Raw genomic sequence first — 13,759 nt, 5'->3', positions numbered from 1 at the left:
CCCCCCCCCCCCCCCCCCCCCCCCCCCCCCCCCCCACACACACATCCTATTCAACAGAACGAAGATTGTTGTGAAGAGTTCTTCAAAAACATACCGCTTCACTCAATATTAAATTCTGCACTGATTTATAAAAAAAAAACACGCTTTGTCTGCATCATTCACAACAATCCTTGGTATCGTCCCAGAATTGCCCTTTGTTTATTTTCAATGCCTACTCGAAATGTCCTTCTACCTTTGAAAAAACTATTTCCCAACCTCCCTACTGACCAAACATCTCTGGCACGATTTCCTTCCTAAAATAAATACCCAAAATCACCACTTTTAGACCATAACTCATGTCCGTCCGTCATTTTACAAATCGTATCATGGCAGATCTAAAATACATAAAAAGGTTGCAGTAGGGGCATAGGCACATGTAAGGCAATATTCCTGAGATAGATCTCTGAATATTGAAATCACCGCCGCCATTTTAGAAAGCTCCCTTTTACTGTTTTGTGGTTCCATGCATTACCTAAAACGAAACACTGTGTCTTACTGTCACGAATGAAACTATCATCAACATCAATGTCATTCCGTACGACTTACTATCAACATGTTTTGTTGTGTAAACGGAAAAAACCCGTGATTGGAATTCCCAGAGGCAGAGGGGAAAGAGATCGTCAAGTGTAGGCAACACTGCAGATACATTTATTCTGAACTGTACAGTCCCAAGTAAAATATCCAAGTGGTAAAAAAACAAGACGCTTGAAAAGCTCAGCTTAGCAAATCCTGTCATGCTAACATACCAACAGAAGCACAACAACTGATGAGTGGAAAACGCACATGACTTTTGATCTAGCATGCAGAAGATAGCGACAACAATAGTAATCACATACCAGTCAGTGTTGCCGATTCTGCTGGCTCTGTTAGGACAGAGATCTGTAGCAAGGGGATTGCCGAGACACAGTCTGCGCAACAAAGGTCCCGTTTCGCGCAATCGCGTCCTCATGTGCCAAAGCCACTTCCGGTTCAGAGATAATACAGACGCACAACGTGCTCGTTTCTCTGCAACGGAGATTCGGATACGTTTTTGGAAATTTGGATAAAGCAGACCGCGCTCACCATGGGCTCAAATTGTGCACTTGTGAATTGTCCAGCTAAACGGACCATCAATCGTGGACTATCTTTCTTCAAAGTGCCTAAGAAAGGTGTGAACGATGAGTGGAGAGGTCAACTTTTGCAAAAGATCGGTCGAAAGGGTTCAACCCAGACACTGCCAACATTTGTTCCCGACACTTTCTGCAATCTTGCTTCCACACAAGTGAGTATATATCAGATATCAGATGTTTTTGAATGCGCAATGGTTTGCAGAGTATGTTTAGCGCTTAGCGTCATACTGCTTTCCGAAGGAAGACTGAGAAATCAGCCCGAATTTCTATGTGAGTAACCTAACACTGGCAATGTCAATGTGATGCAGTAGCTGGCAAGCAGTTCTAATACTAGCCCAGAGTTGCAGGCACTAGGTCAACCCCACCTGCCCCTTGTTACCCCCACCCCCATACTTCGCTGCCAGCCAGCCAGCCAGCAGCGGTCACTGAGTGCAGACTTTGGATAGTAGTATATGAAAGAGGTCAGCTGTGCAGTGCTGAACAAGTTCTTGCTCAAATAAAACCATTAGCATATAACTGTTTCCAACGAGTTAATGTAACTATGTTGATATCATTGTAAGAGCATGAGCGAATTGCTTTATAATCTTGAACTTTAGCATTGTAAATTCATTGCTCACTATTTTTATTTAGTGGCATGTAAGCCTCCAATTTTGCACGTAGGCATTCTCTCATCATTTTTGTCGCTTAAATGTCTAAATGACTTTATTTTGCTTAAGTTTGGAGCTCAATCTATCAATTATATTCACGACAAATATTCTTTAAGTACAGGGACTTGCATCAAAAATAAGTAAAATATGCTACTTGACTGTGAATGTGATGAATTTACAATGCTAAAACTGAGGCTTTAGCAAAGCTCAAGATTACATGTTCTGACTTCTGCGTCTGCTCACCTTAATCTAAATCACACACCACGTTAGTAGGGTAACAATCTAGCTCACTAAAAAACACTGGGTTTCCTCAAATACCAAGGTCAGCCAGTAGTGTTACTAGTAATACTAGTTAGCACCTATGGATTTGAACACAACGCGAGGCATACTGATTGTGCAACATTACACAGAAAAAAAGATATCATAGCTTTACACGTGATAATGAATTGCAGTATGCTACATCATAATTTTCATACTGATACAGTGATAGTAATAATTATGATAATTTAAGATTTGTGTGTGTCATGATTTCATCTTAATTCTTATGATGTGTACCAACTACAATAGCTTTCAAATCGATCAATAAGTGAATAAAATCAAAATTTATTTTTTCTTGTTTGCCTCTTTACAGCTCCCAAGGGCCACATGAGACTCACACCTGGAAGTTTCAGTTTGCCAACACTGTGTATGCCAGTCAAATCTGTTGAAACGCCACAACCACAGCCTCAACCGCAGCTTCGGAAACTACCCGTAAGTGTATGGTTTAATTGTACATACAGTGGACCCCTCTTTTAAAGAACCCCCAGTATGTCAGATTTCCTATTAAGTATTAGACATCCTCTCCTGTCTGAAAAGAATCTAAATAGAGAAATCAGGTCTAAAAAAGGGGTTCCACTGTCATGTGTTTGACTTTGTTTTCTGTGTACACAGTCTACAATTACTTCTTCTGCGTTTGTGGGCTAAACATTTTACGTGTATGACCGTTTTTACCCCGCCATTTAGACAGCCATACGCCACTTTCGGAGGAAGTATGCTGGGCATTTTCGTGTTTCTATTATTACCCACCGAACTCTGTATAGATTACAGGATCTTTTTGGTGCGCACTTGGTCTTGTGCTTGCGTGTACACACGAAGGGGGATAAGGCACTAGCAGGGCTGCACATAAGTTGATCGGGAGATCGGGAAAATATCCACCTGAAATCACCAGGCGCTGCCTGGATTTGAACCCACAACCCTCCGCTTTGGAGGCCGGTGTCTTTCCACCAAGCCATTGCACCCGTCAGTCTACAATTACATTTACAAGCTGTACCTATTTTGCAGGAGTGCAGTTTTACAGGCTCTACAAGACAACCATGTTGTTGTTACAGGTGTTCTGTAGCTCAGTCACGATTCTATTTCTATCATTTATCAACAGTTTGGATGATATTATGAATTTATTACTAAAAAAAAAAAATATATTTGGGAAAGTTGTTGGAACGTTGTTATTGACAATTTTACGTTACATATGTTGACCCAACGGTCTTTTAAGTCCAGAGTCAAACAATAAACAACAAGAACTTAGCTTGGCTGATTTACTTGTCTGTGGCTGTGCACTTAAAAGACCGTTGGGTCGACATATTTGTGACAACAACTTACCTTTATGGTTTCCCATAAATCCATTTATGTTCTGAATTTGTTTGTGCTAACAACCCAAGGGAGACAACCACTTCACACAATCATACTATGAAACAAGCCAACACTGTGATTGCGAATGTTGTCGCTGGATCTACCCAGCGACTGCATTTTTGAGAAAACCAACGTATTTATACATATCATCAATCAAAAATGCATACTGTTTAGCACCAAATTGTTTGGATACATAATCATCATCAATCAATCAATCAATATGAGGCTTATATCGGGCGTATTCCGTGGGTACAGTTCTAAGCGCAGGGAATTTCTTTTTTAAATTTTTATTGTATGCAATTTATATTGCGCACATATATTCAAGGCGCAGGGATTTATTTATGCCGTGTGAGATGGAATTTTTTACACAATACATCACGCATTCACATCGACCAGCAGATCGCAGCCATTTCGGCGCATATCCTACTTTTCACGGCCTATTATTCCAAGTCACACATATTTAGGTGGACATTTTTATTTATGCCTATGCGATTTTGCCAGGAAAGACCCTTTTGTCAATCGTGGGATCTTTAACGTGCACACCCCAATGTAGTGTACACGAAGGGACCTTGGTTTTTCATCTCATCCGAGGCAACATGTTATTATAAAGTACCCGAAATTGTCAGAGTATCCGGTCGACTAGATGGACAATTGCCTCCCTTATTATATCACACCGGCCTTCTCACAATAAATACTAGCTGCCTTACAGTCACCTGGCAGCAGGTTAAATGCAACATTATTTACATCACAATCATTGAAATTTGTTTTACAGGTTAATGCAACATTATTTACATCACCATCATCGAAATTTGTTTTACACACTGGGGACCAAGTTTCCCCTCTTTTTACATCACTGGCGGTAAAACGCCCTCAAATTGTATGTACAGCAGGAAAAAAGTTTGTAAACACTTTTATTGGCCCTCACTTGCCCTGTTTACAGACCCACTGTAAGCCACCAAATGTACCCTTACAGTGAATTTGTATAAGGTTATCTTGCGCCTTACTAGGTATCGCAAAACAAACAAACAACCCAAAACCCAACATGTGCATTGTTTTTAGACAGCACATGCCAGTAACAAAAATGAACAATGGGCATTCCCTTCCATGGTAATACGTTGCACCATCTACAGACCTATTGTAAGCCACCAAATGTGCCCTAACAGTCAATTTGTAGAAAGGTTATCATGCCCATAATTGTTATCCACAAAAGCATCAATATATACATTGTTGTCAGTATCGGCAGAACCTTATGTGTTATTCACATATCAATTGAAAAACAATCTTGCGATATTGTAACTAGCCTTATCTGCAGACCACAAATGCAAGCCACCAAATGTGCCCTTGCACTCAATTTGCAGAACCGGCCTCCTGACAGTAGCAACAATTCCCGCAGTGGGGCACTGCGGTTATGAAATTAAAGGCCCCTCCTGTTTTTGGAACCGCAGGAGCTTTCTAGTTTGCTGTTAGGTAGATTTTTGGTTCCTCTTTCCTGTCATGCTCTCTTTTTCTTCATGAATTCTTTTCTTTTTTCTGCCTTCTTGCTCATTCACCTGTATTTTTTCCAAAAATCTCTTCTCTTGCCGCTTGTCTCGCGATTCATGTATAGTTTAATCTGTTAGTGTTCTGATGTAAGTCCAGCAGTAGATAGGTTAAGCCTATTTTAACATACTGGAAACTGGTAATCTTCCAGTAGGTATTAATTTAGTTTTACTAAAGCCTGCTGGGACACAAGTAATGGGTTAGTGCATTTGTAAACAGGAATCGCTTGACAAGTGGCCCCCTTCATCCCCCCCTTCCTCGTCCTGATATGGCTCTGCGTAGTCAGCTGGACGTTAAGCAACAAATAAACAAACAAACAAACAAACAAACAAGTAGCAACAATTCAAGAAATTGGGTGGCAGGCGGGGTTGAGGTGGAAAACTTTGCGGACTGAGTGGACGCGTTCTTTCTTGTTGACAAGTTGTAGGTGGAAGGAAGCATTGCCTTATGGGTATTTAAACGATGGTATGAAATTTTCGGATTGGGTACGAAACGAGAATTCCTCAACAGTTCACTACTCTTGCCAACCATTCCTTCACATAAATTATGTTTTATGGTTTCCCATAAATCCATTTATGTTCTGAATTTGTTTGTGCTAACAACCCAAGGGAGACAACCACTTCACACAATCATACTATGAAACAAGCCAACACTGTGATTGCGAATGTTGTCGCTGGATCTACCCAGGAGGCCGACGTCTTACCACCATGCCACTGCGCCCGTCAGATATATAATATATATATATATGTACGTAATTGTAAGCGAAACCAAATTCTGCACAAAAGGGTGACCACCCTGGATTTGAACCCATTCTTTAATTTGGACACCAAAGTCTAGTGCTTTACCAATTGAGCTAAAATTCATACCCCCATTTTAACACATACCAACATTCAAGGGCGAGTAGGTGTTGCATTTAAAAGTGCACATGTCAAGGTCTCTTCTGCTTATCATGGTACTAACTGACTCACGTGCTATTTGTGAAACACTTCCATTGTTATCCAGTTGCTCTAGCGCTGAGAGTTTAAACTCCAATGTGTAGGAAATCATTTGCGGCATCTTGTCACACTGAGATCTTTGCAGCGCGCGCGAAATATTTTCAATTTCTGAAAAACAACAACAGAACACTTAATAATATTTTTAATTTCACCTTACTCTAAGTCTAATGACATGGGTGCAACCTGGAAAATTCCAAAAACCTGCAAAAGTTGGGCGGGGTACAGGGGCAGCGCCCCGTTGGGGGGGGGGGGGGGGGGGGGGGGTCTGGGAGGCTTCGCCCCCCATAAGCTGAAGCTTTTTTAGTATTAAAAATGCACAAAAAAACCCTCTCCTGGAACAAAAACATACAAAGTAAACCATACTATTCATCCTAAAATGTGTGCTCTCTTACTAGTCTTAGTGATTCATGAATCATTATTATGCTCGTCAACTTTTCAAAAACCGGCACTGCCGGCAGCCGATGAAACCAAAAACCGGTTGCCGGCGTGTAGCCGGCAGAGTTGCACCCATGTAATGATAAAAAAATAGGGGGTGGGCGTAAAAAAATAGGGGGTGGGTGTTTACTAGGCACCGTACCCTGTGGGCATAATTTGACCAAAACTAGGGGGTGGGCGTTTACTCGATACTGGGCGTATACAAGGTAGTTTACGGTTCTTGAATCAAGGTCTTCCTTTTCCGCTAGATTCACTCATCACTGTTGCATTTTTATAATTACAGGTTCGGCGCCAAGCCCCACCAGAAGTCCTGAGAGTCAACTACTTCACACTTGAAGATGTTCGAAAGGATAGCCTTAGTGTTGGAACTCTAGATTTCACAATTAAAGTTGCCAGACAGAATTCTCACTTGTTGATGCTGCATGAAATGATGAATGCTTGCAAGTATGCATGAAATCGATTAGTGTGCATGTTAAACTCTCTCTCTCTCTCTCTCTCTCTCTCTCTCTCTCTCTCTCTCTCTCTCTCTCTCTCTCTCTCTCTCTCTCTCTCTCTCTCCCTCTCTCCCTCTCTCTCACGCGTGAATATGTGTTTGTGTGAATGTAAAGGGCACATTGTAAGATTAAGCCTATGGCCTAAAATGTCTACCCTTTATGTGAATAAAATGTTCTAAGTCTAAGTCTAAGTCTCTCTCTCTCTCTCTCTCTCTCTCTCTCTCTCTCTCTCTCTCTCTCTCTCTCTCTCTCTCTCTCTCTCTCTCTCTCTCTCTCTCTTTGTAACACAAACAAACACACACACTTGAGTTATTCCTGTGGTCTTTGATTAGACTTGACCCACAAGTCAGCAGCGAATGTGATAAACGGGTTATCTCCCCTGAAAAGCGAAGCAAGCTTCGAAGATGGCGACGATGGAAAAGAGAAGAACTGTGAGCGAACTGCGAAAGGTGTGTGTGTGTGTGCGTGATGTGTGTCAGTGTGTGTGTATATGCGCGTGCTGTGTGTGATGTGTGTCAGTGTGTGTGTATGCGCGTGCTGTGTGTGTGTGTGGCTGTGCTTGCGTGAGCTTGTGTGTGTGTGTGAGAGAGAGAGAGAGAGAGAGAGAGAGAGAGAGAGAGAGAGAGAGAGAGAGAGAGAGAGAGAGAGAGAGAGCGATAGTGAGAGTAGGGTATGGTTGTTGGTGAAAGTTGAGTTGGACGCTGGGGTTGGGTGGGTGTGTGTGTCAGAGAGGGTTGTGTGTGTGTGGGGGGGGGGGTGGACTGCGTGTGTGTGTTTGTGTGTGTGAGGGTTGTGTGTGTGTGTGGGGGGGGGGGGGGGGGTTTGACTGCGTGTGTGGGTTTATTTGTGTGTGTGAGGGTTGTGTGTGTGGGACTGCGTGTGTGTGTTTATTTGTGTGTGGTGTGTGTGTGCCTTTCGCCTTGTATTGAGGAAATTAAACTGCGTTTGCGTATTATGTGTGTGTTTGCAAGCGTGCGTGTATCGGTTAGGCATATCTCAGTAGGTGTGTGTATGTGCGCGTACGTGCAATGTGTGTGCGTGCGCGCGTGTGTTTGTGTATGTATGTATGTATGTATGTGTGTGTGTGTGTGTGTGTGTGTGTGTGTGTGAGAGATAAACAAACTATCAAGAACAAAACAAAACTGAACAAACGAAATGTTTTCCCCCCAACTCTGATCATTGCTTGTTTCGGAGACGACTGTGATTTTGACTTTTTGAGTAAGCCTACACGAACACACAAGCTCAATACAGCCGGCAACAAGTTCGCCGATCGGGGCAGTGAAATACTATTTCAAATAGATCTATTTCACTAAGAATGTCAATGGATATAAGGCAACATACTTGTTTTTTTAAATCAGTGATTGATTAGATCGTCATATTTTTGTGACATTGAGACCAAACCATCAAAAAATTAGCAATAGGCCTTGAATCAAAGTCGTGCGAGATCTGACCTTGCTGCAAATGTACGTGTACGACTTGATTGTGTTGACGTTCAACTGGTAAGCTGGGCGATTGCAGGCTTTTATCCAGCGAAGGCAGCGATCTAGATGGTACAGATGCTTTCCCGGTTTCACAAATGGGATGAATTTCACGACAACACAGCGTTCAGGATACCTATCATCTGTTTTACATTGTCCCCAAGCACAGCGCTTGTTAGCAGCATTTGTGTGTGTTTGCTTCCTAAAACAAGGGAAGTAACTCCCAGAGTCTCGATATGTGGATATGGTTAATTCGGAACAGCAAAAAAAGGTTTCAAAGTATACTTTTGGGGCTTCTGTGTTCATTTTTACACATACAATTGTGGTTAATGAATTAAGAGTGTCAACGTATCAAAAGTGACCCTAAACCTTGGACTTTTCCTTTAAGGTTTTCTCAGTTTTTTGGGGAGCAAAAGCCCCCAACTTTTACACAATTGTAGGTGTTGACAATCAGCAGACATGACTACAATTTGGCTTGTTGTCGTCAGATTTTAGAGTGACTCAAAGCATGAAAATGTTTGCTGGAGAAGATTTTCACCCTTGAAAATATCCACTGAGCTATCAAGAAAATAAGTCTTGAACTTATCAGGTTATGATGTCATTGTTTGATTTAATCACAGCTCAGTGTCAGTGGTATGTTAGTCTTGGCTAGAGTATAGGTGATGACATAAAGAGCGAGTTTTCGCGAGGAGCAGGGTTGAGCTACGGTAGGGTCACTGCGCATGTCTGGTTTTTTCTTCGCGGAAACGCTGTTGGGTTGTGTCCAGTCGCGTCCCTTGCAACAAGATGGCGACAAGCGCGTTACGGATTTACTGTTGTGGAGAGTTGATGGACGACGATGATGAACAAGCAGTACTGTTTTTTTGTTGATGTGAATGTAATGCCAAAACATCGAACTATCGATTCGAACGTCAATGAAGAAGTGAGCGTGAAAATCGAGCGCAAACTGACAGCCGGGTAAAAGTTCAGGGCGCTGAAGTACATTTGAGCCAAAATCGCACCCAAACTCCTGTTGACCTCATTTCTTCCCAAAATACACATCACTGCTAAAATAAAATGCATTAAAACCAAGACAGTATCCAACCCAGTATCCTTAATTTTTGAAAGGCTAACAAATGTCTTCTCACAATCCGTAACTTTGTCAAAAAATATTTGCAGAAGTTTCTCACCTCGCCTTGGCAGCCATCTTGGAACTGGAGAGACCCTACGCAGGAAGCAAGGTTGAAAGTTGGTTAACCGGTGACGTCACTCCAGTCGTACCGGATCGAGTTTTTGCGACCTCCGGTTCGACTCGAGTCACCTTAGTTGACGCTAAAACTCGCTCCATGTTATGATGTCAGAGTGTCTATAATGAGGTCACGTTAGGATGTCATAGTGTCTAAAATGAGGGTAGGAAAATGTCTGAGTAGGGGAAGGGAGGGCAAGTCGACCCCCTCGGGTATGTCGTCCCCCCTCGATTTTGAGAACATGACACTGCAGGGGTGATTATCATCGATTTCATAAGCCAGAGTTACCCAACCTGAATCAGTTGAAGAAAAAAAAATGTCAACAAAAACGGTCCCAGCAAAGCGGTAAGTCTTTATCAATTTTGATGGTTTCCACTCTAAAATTGTTGCACGAAAAAAAACACAGTCAGTGCATGGGAGCCGCTGATTCGTGTAAATGCACCAGATCTGCAAAAAAGCTTTGGCTTTCATAACAACTAGTCGAAAGTTAGAGATCTCAGGCTATCCCAGGAACAATGGTAAATAGCAATGTTCAGCGAGTACCATGATCGGGTAATTCGTCCCCCCCCCCCCCCCCCCCCTTTGTCGTGTAACTCGACCCGGGTCACAATACCCGACTATGGGTCCATATCACTCTCTCGTCTGTGTAGACTCTTTCATCTCCAAGAAATAGTGTCAGATGAAGAACCCATAAAAGTTCGGTATTGACATATTGAAATTACGTCACAAAATGACGCAATAATGGTTTGCAGAGACTATAAACAAATGTGAGCATCGAGAATCTAAGCTAGTAGCCTAGATTTTTTTGGGCGCGAGATGATGCATAATTTTTGCGATTTTCACCAAAATAAATGAAACAAAATAACATAATTATGTGGTGTCAATGTGCGCGTACCCCCTTCCCCACACAAAAAAACCTCTCGATTTCTTAATGTAAAAAGTTTCCAAGCTGCGTATAGTTCCTGGTGTTCTTTGATGAACGAGTTTTGTTGCACGCTGATCTCGCACGGTCGTTTGTTTTTATTTTACAGGCCCCAATGGACATCACAAACATCTGCTGCGATGGACGCCTTACAGAAAGGATTGAGCCTGCATGCATGTTCAGAACATTTTAACATTCCAAGAGTAACTTTAAGACGCCACCGAAACAAAACCAACAAATTTGCCAATGGTGACATCAAAGTAATGGGGAGGCACCAAACATTACCAGAAGAGGTCGAACAGGAATTGGTTGAACTCATACTCATGAGGGAACGAAGGTTCTTTGGTCTCACCAGAAACAACCTAATGAAAATGGCATACCAAATTGCCGAAATGAATCGAATAAACCATTCCTTCAACAAGGAAAAGAAGACCGCGGGGAAAGATTGGTATCGTCTTTTCAAGAGGAGACACCCTGAAATCAGCCTACGACAGCCAGAAGCAACCTCATTTGCTCGGGCTGAGGGGTTCAACCGAGAAGCGGTCAATCGCTATTTCAACCTATTGGAAGAACTCGTCGATGACATCAGCTTGCACGCATCCCGGATCTTTAACATGGATGAAACAGGGATAAGTACTGTGCAGAAAAGATGCCAAAAGGTTCTGGCACAGAAGGGCAAGCATCAAATCGGTTCAATGTCAAGTGGTGAACGAGGAGTCAACACAACTATTGTGGTATGTGCTTCAGCTGCCGGGAACTATGTTCCACCATTTGTCATATTCAAGAGAAAACGTATGCCTCCTTCCCTGGCAGAAGGATCGCCAGTTGGTTCTGTTGTTACCTGTAACGACAGTGGATGGATGGACGGCAACATGTTTTATACATGGTTGCAGCACTTCATCAAACACGTGATGCCAAACGTTGAGGAAAAGGTGCTGATCGTACTCGATGGACATAAGAGCCACACCAGCAATCTCGATGCCATTAATCTTGCAAGAGAACACGGCGTGATCCCCCCCACACAACGCATACGACACAGCCAATTGATCGCTCCGTTTTCAAACCTATGCAAGCTTATTACGACCAGGCTATAGAACGCTGGCTGCGAAACAACCCAGGACGACTGGTCACCCCCTTTCAAATTTGCAGTTTATTCAACGAGGCCTACCTGAAAACAGCAACAATGCAGACAGCTATGAACGGGTTCAGATCATGTGGTATTTGGCCATGTTCAAGGGAGGTTTTTGAGGACTCTCAGTTTGAGGCATCTATCACTGAGGCTCTCCCTTCGTTGGCAACACTCTCCTCTTCACATCCGGAAACATGCTCAATGGCGCATCTAGCGACAGGCAACAGGACCAATGTCGCATCTAGCAACAGAACCAATGATGCATCCAGCGACAGAACCAATGATGCATTCAGCAACAGAACCAATGATGCATTCAGCAACAGAACCAATGATGCATTCAGCAACAGAACCAATGATGCATCCAGCGACAGAACCAATGATGCATCCAGCGACAGAACCAATGATGCATTCAGCAACAGAACCAATGATGCATCCAGCGACAGAACCAATGATGCATTCAGCAACAGAACCAATGATGCATTCAGCAACAGAACCAATGATGCATTCAGCAACAGAACCGATGATGCATCCAGCGACAGAACCAATGATGCATTCAGCAACAGAACCAATGATGCATCCAGCGACAGAACCAATGATGCATTCAGCAACAGAACCAATGATGCATTCAGCGACAGGAGCAATGACGCAACAGGCAACATAACCAATGACACATCCAGCGACAAGACGAATGGTGCAACAGTCAACATGACCAATGGCGCAACAGAACCAATGATGCCTCCAGCGACAGGATCAATGACACATGCAGCAACATCTCCCACTACTACATGTTCGGTGATTAACCCTACGTCAGATGGACGTTGCTTCTTCCGAAGCCTCGTTATTTCAGCTGACACAGACCTGCAAACTGCACGGCGAATAAATGGGCAAGCAATAGATCCTGGTCTAAGATTGAGAGAGCAAGCGGAGGCTGACAATTTACGAAACAAAGTGATGCTTCACATCATTACAAAAATTGACGATCATGCACAGAATCTTGTTGGGGATACACTGAATGCTGATATGCCCCAGCGCATCCGTTTTTCCTCTGTTCACGAAAGAGTCATGGCCATGTCTGTCAATACAGCAATGGTCGGGGAGTTTGAGATACAACAAACATCTGAAGTGCTGAAAAAAACAATCGTTATCATCGACGCAACAGACAACAGAGGAAACACTCTAAAGTACGGAGAGGAATTTGAACATCCGGTGACACTTCGATATACATCATGGGGAGATGAAGTCGGGCATTATGAACTCGTAGTCACAACTGGCAACGTGCTTCCGACACCGTCTTCAAGACGGCGTAAGAGAACATCGTCTGAGGTCCTAACCTCAAGCCCTTACAAAAAACTATTAGAGGAAAAAGCGAAGGGTGTCGCAAAGAAAACCAAGAAAACCACCGCCAAGAAAACCACCGCTAAGAAAACCACCGCCAAGAAAACTTCTGACGGCTACACCATGAAGGACTGGCTTTGTATTTTATGTGGAGAATACAACATTGAGAACATGATACGTTGCAGGAGCTGTGAGGGGTGGGCTCACATTGCGTGCGCAGGAACGAACACGAGTGATTATGTTTGTGATTTTTGCTGTTAAAGAGAGATAGAGATGGGTTGAAGGGGGTTAAAGACAAATTTGCCAATGGTGACATCAAAGTAATGGGGAGGCACCAAACATTACCAGAAGAGGTCGAACAGGAATTGGTTGAACTCATACTCATGAGGGAACGAAGGTTCTTTGGTCTCACCAGAAACGACCTAATGAAAATGGCATACCAAATTGCCGAAATGAATCGAATAAACCATTCCTTCAACAAGGAAAAGAAGACCGCGGGGAAAGATTGGTATCGTCATTTCATGAGGAGACACCCTGAAATCAGCCTACGACAGCCAGAAGCAACCTCATTTGCTCGGGCTGGGGGGTTCAACCGAGAAGCGGTCAATCGCTATTTCAACCTATTAAAGAAGAAGAGATATTTGTTTGACGGTTCAGTCTTTGTTGTAAGGCTACAATTAACGTTTAAAATGTTCTGGATGCTTTGCCCTTCTGACTGTGTGGTTCGGTTGACATCGTCAAAGATG

The 13,759-nt window shown here is 43.0% G+C and overlaps 1 protein-coding gene and 1 long non-coding RNA gene across 2 annotated transcripts; both read left to right on the top strand.

The window, feature by feature from the left end:
* The first annotated feature begins 997 nt into the window (after positions 1–997).
* LOC138955149 (uncharacterized) lies at positions 998–6,831 on the top strand. The gene is made up of 3 exons (XR_011452124.1): positions 998–1,300; positions 2,427–2,545; positions 6,713–6,831. It is a non-coding gene; the product is annotated as an uncharacterized lncRNA (long non-coding RNA).
* A 4,110-nt stretch (positions 6,832–10,941) lies between these two features.
* Positions 10,942–11,643, top strand: LOC138955150 (jerky protein homolog-like). The gene has a single exon (XM_070326813.1). The coding sequence runs from the start codon at positions 10,942–10,944 to the stop codon at positions 11,641–11,643; it is 702 nt and encodes a 233-aa protein (XP_070182914.1).
* The last annotated feature ends 2,116 nt before the right edge of the window (positions 11,644–13,759 follow it).

This window comes from Littorina saxatilis, unplaced genomic scaffold (assembly GCF_037325665.1).
Source record: "Littorina saxatilis isolate snail1 unplaced genomic scaffold, US_GU_Lsax_2.0 scaffold_1714, whole genome shotgun sequence".
NCBI classification, from domain to species: domain Eukaryota; kingdom Metazoa; phylum Mollusca; class Gastropoda; order Littorinimorpha; family Littorinidae; genus Littorina; species Littorina saxatilis.
Note: the sequence above shows the minus strand (reverse complement) of the source record. Positions and strands in the feature narration are given on the sequence as shown.

Bases quoted from the DNA above. Each gene is read 5' to 3' on its own strand.
- LOC138955150 (XM_070326813.1), top strand. From the start codon at position 10,942: ATGAATCGAATAAACCATTCCTTCAACAAGGAAAAGAAGACCGCGGGG.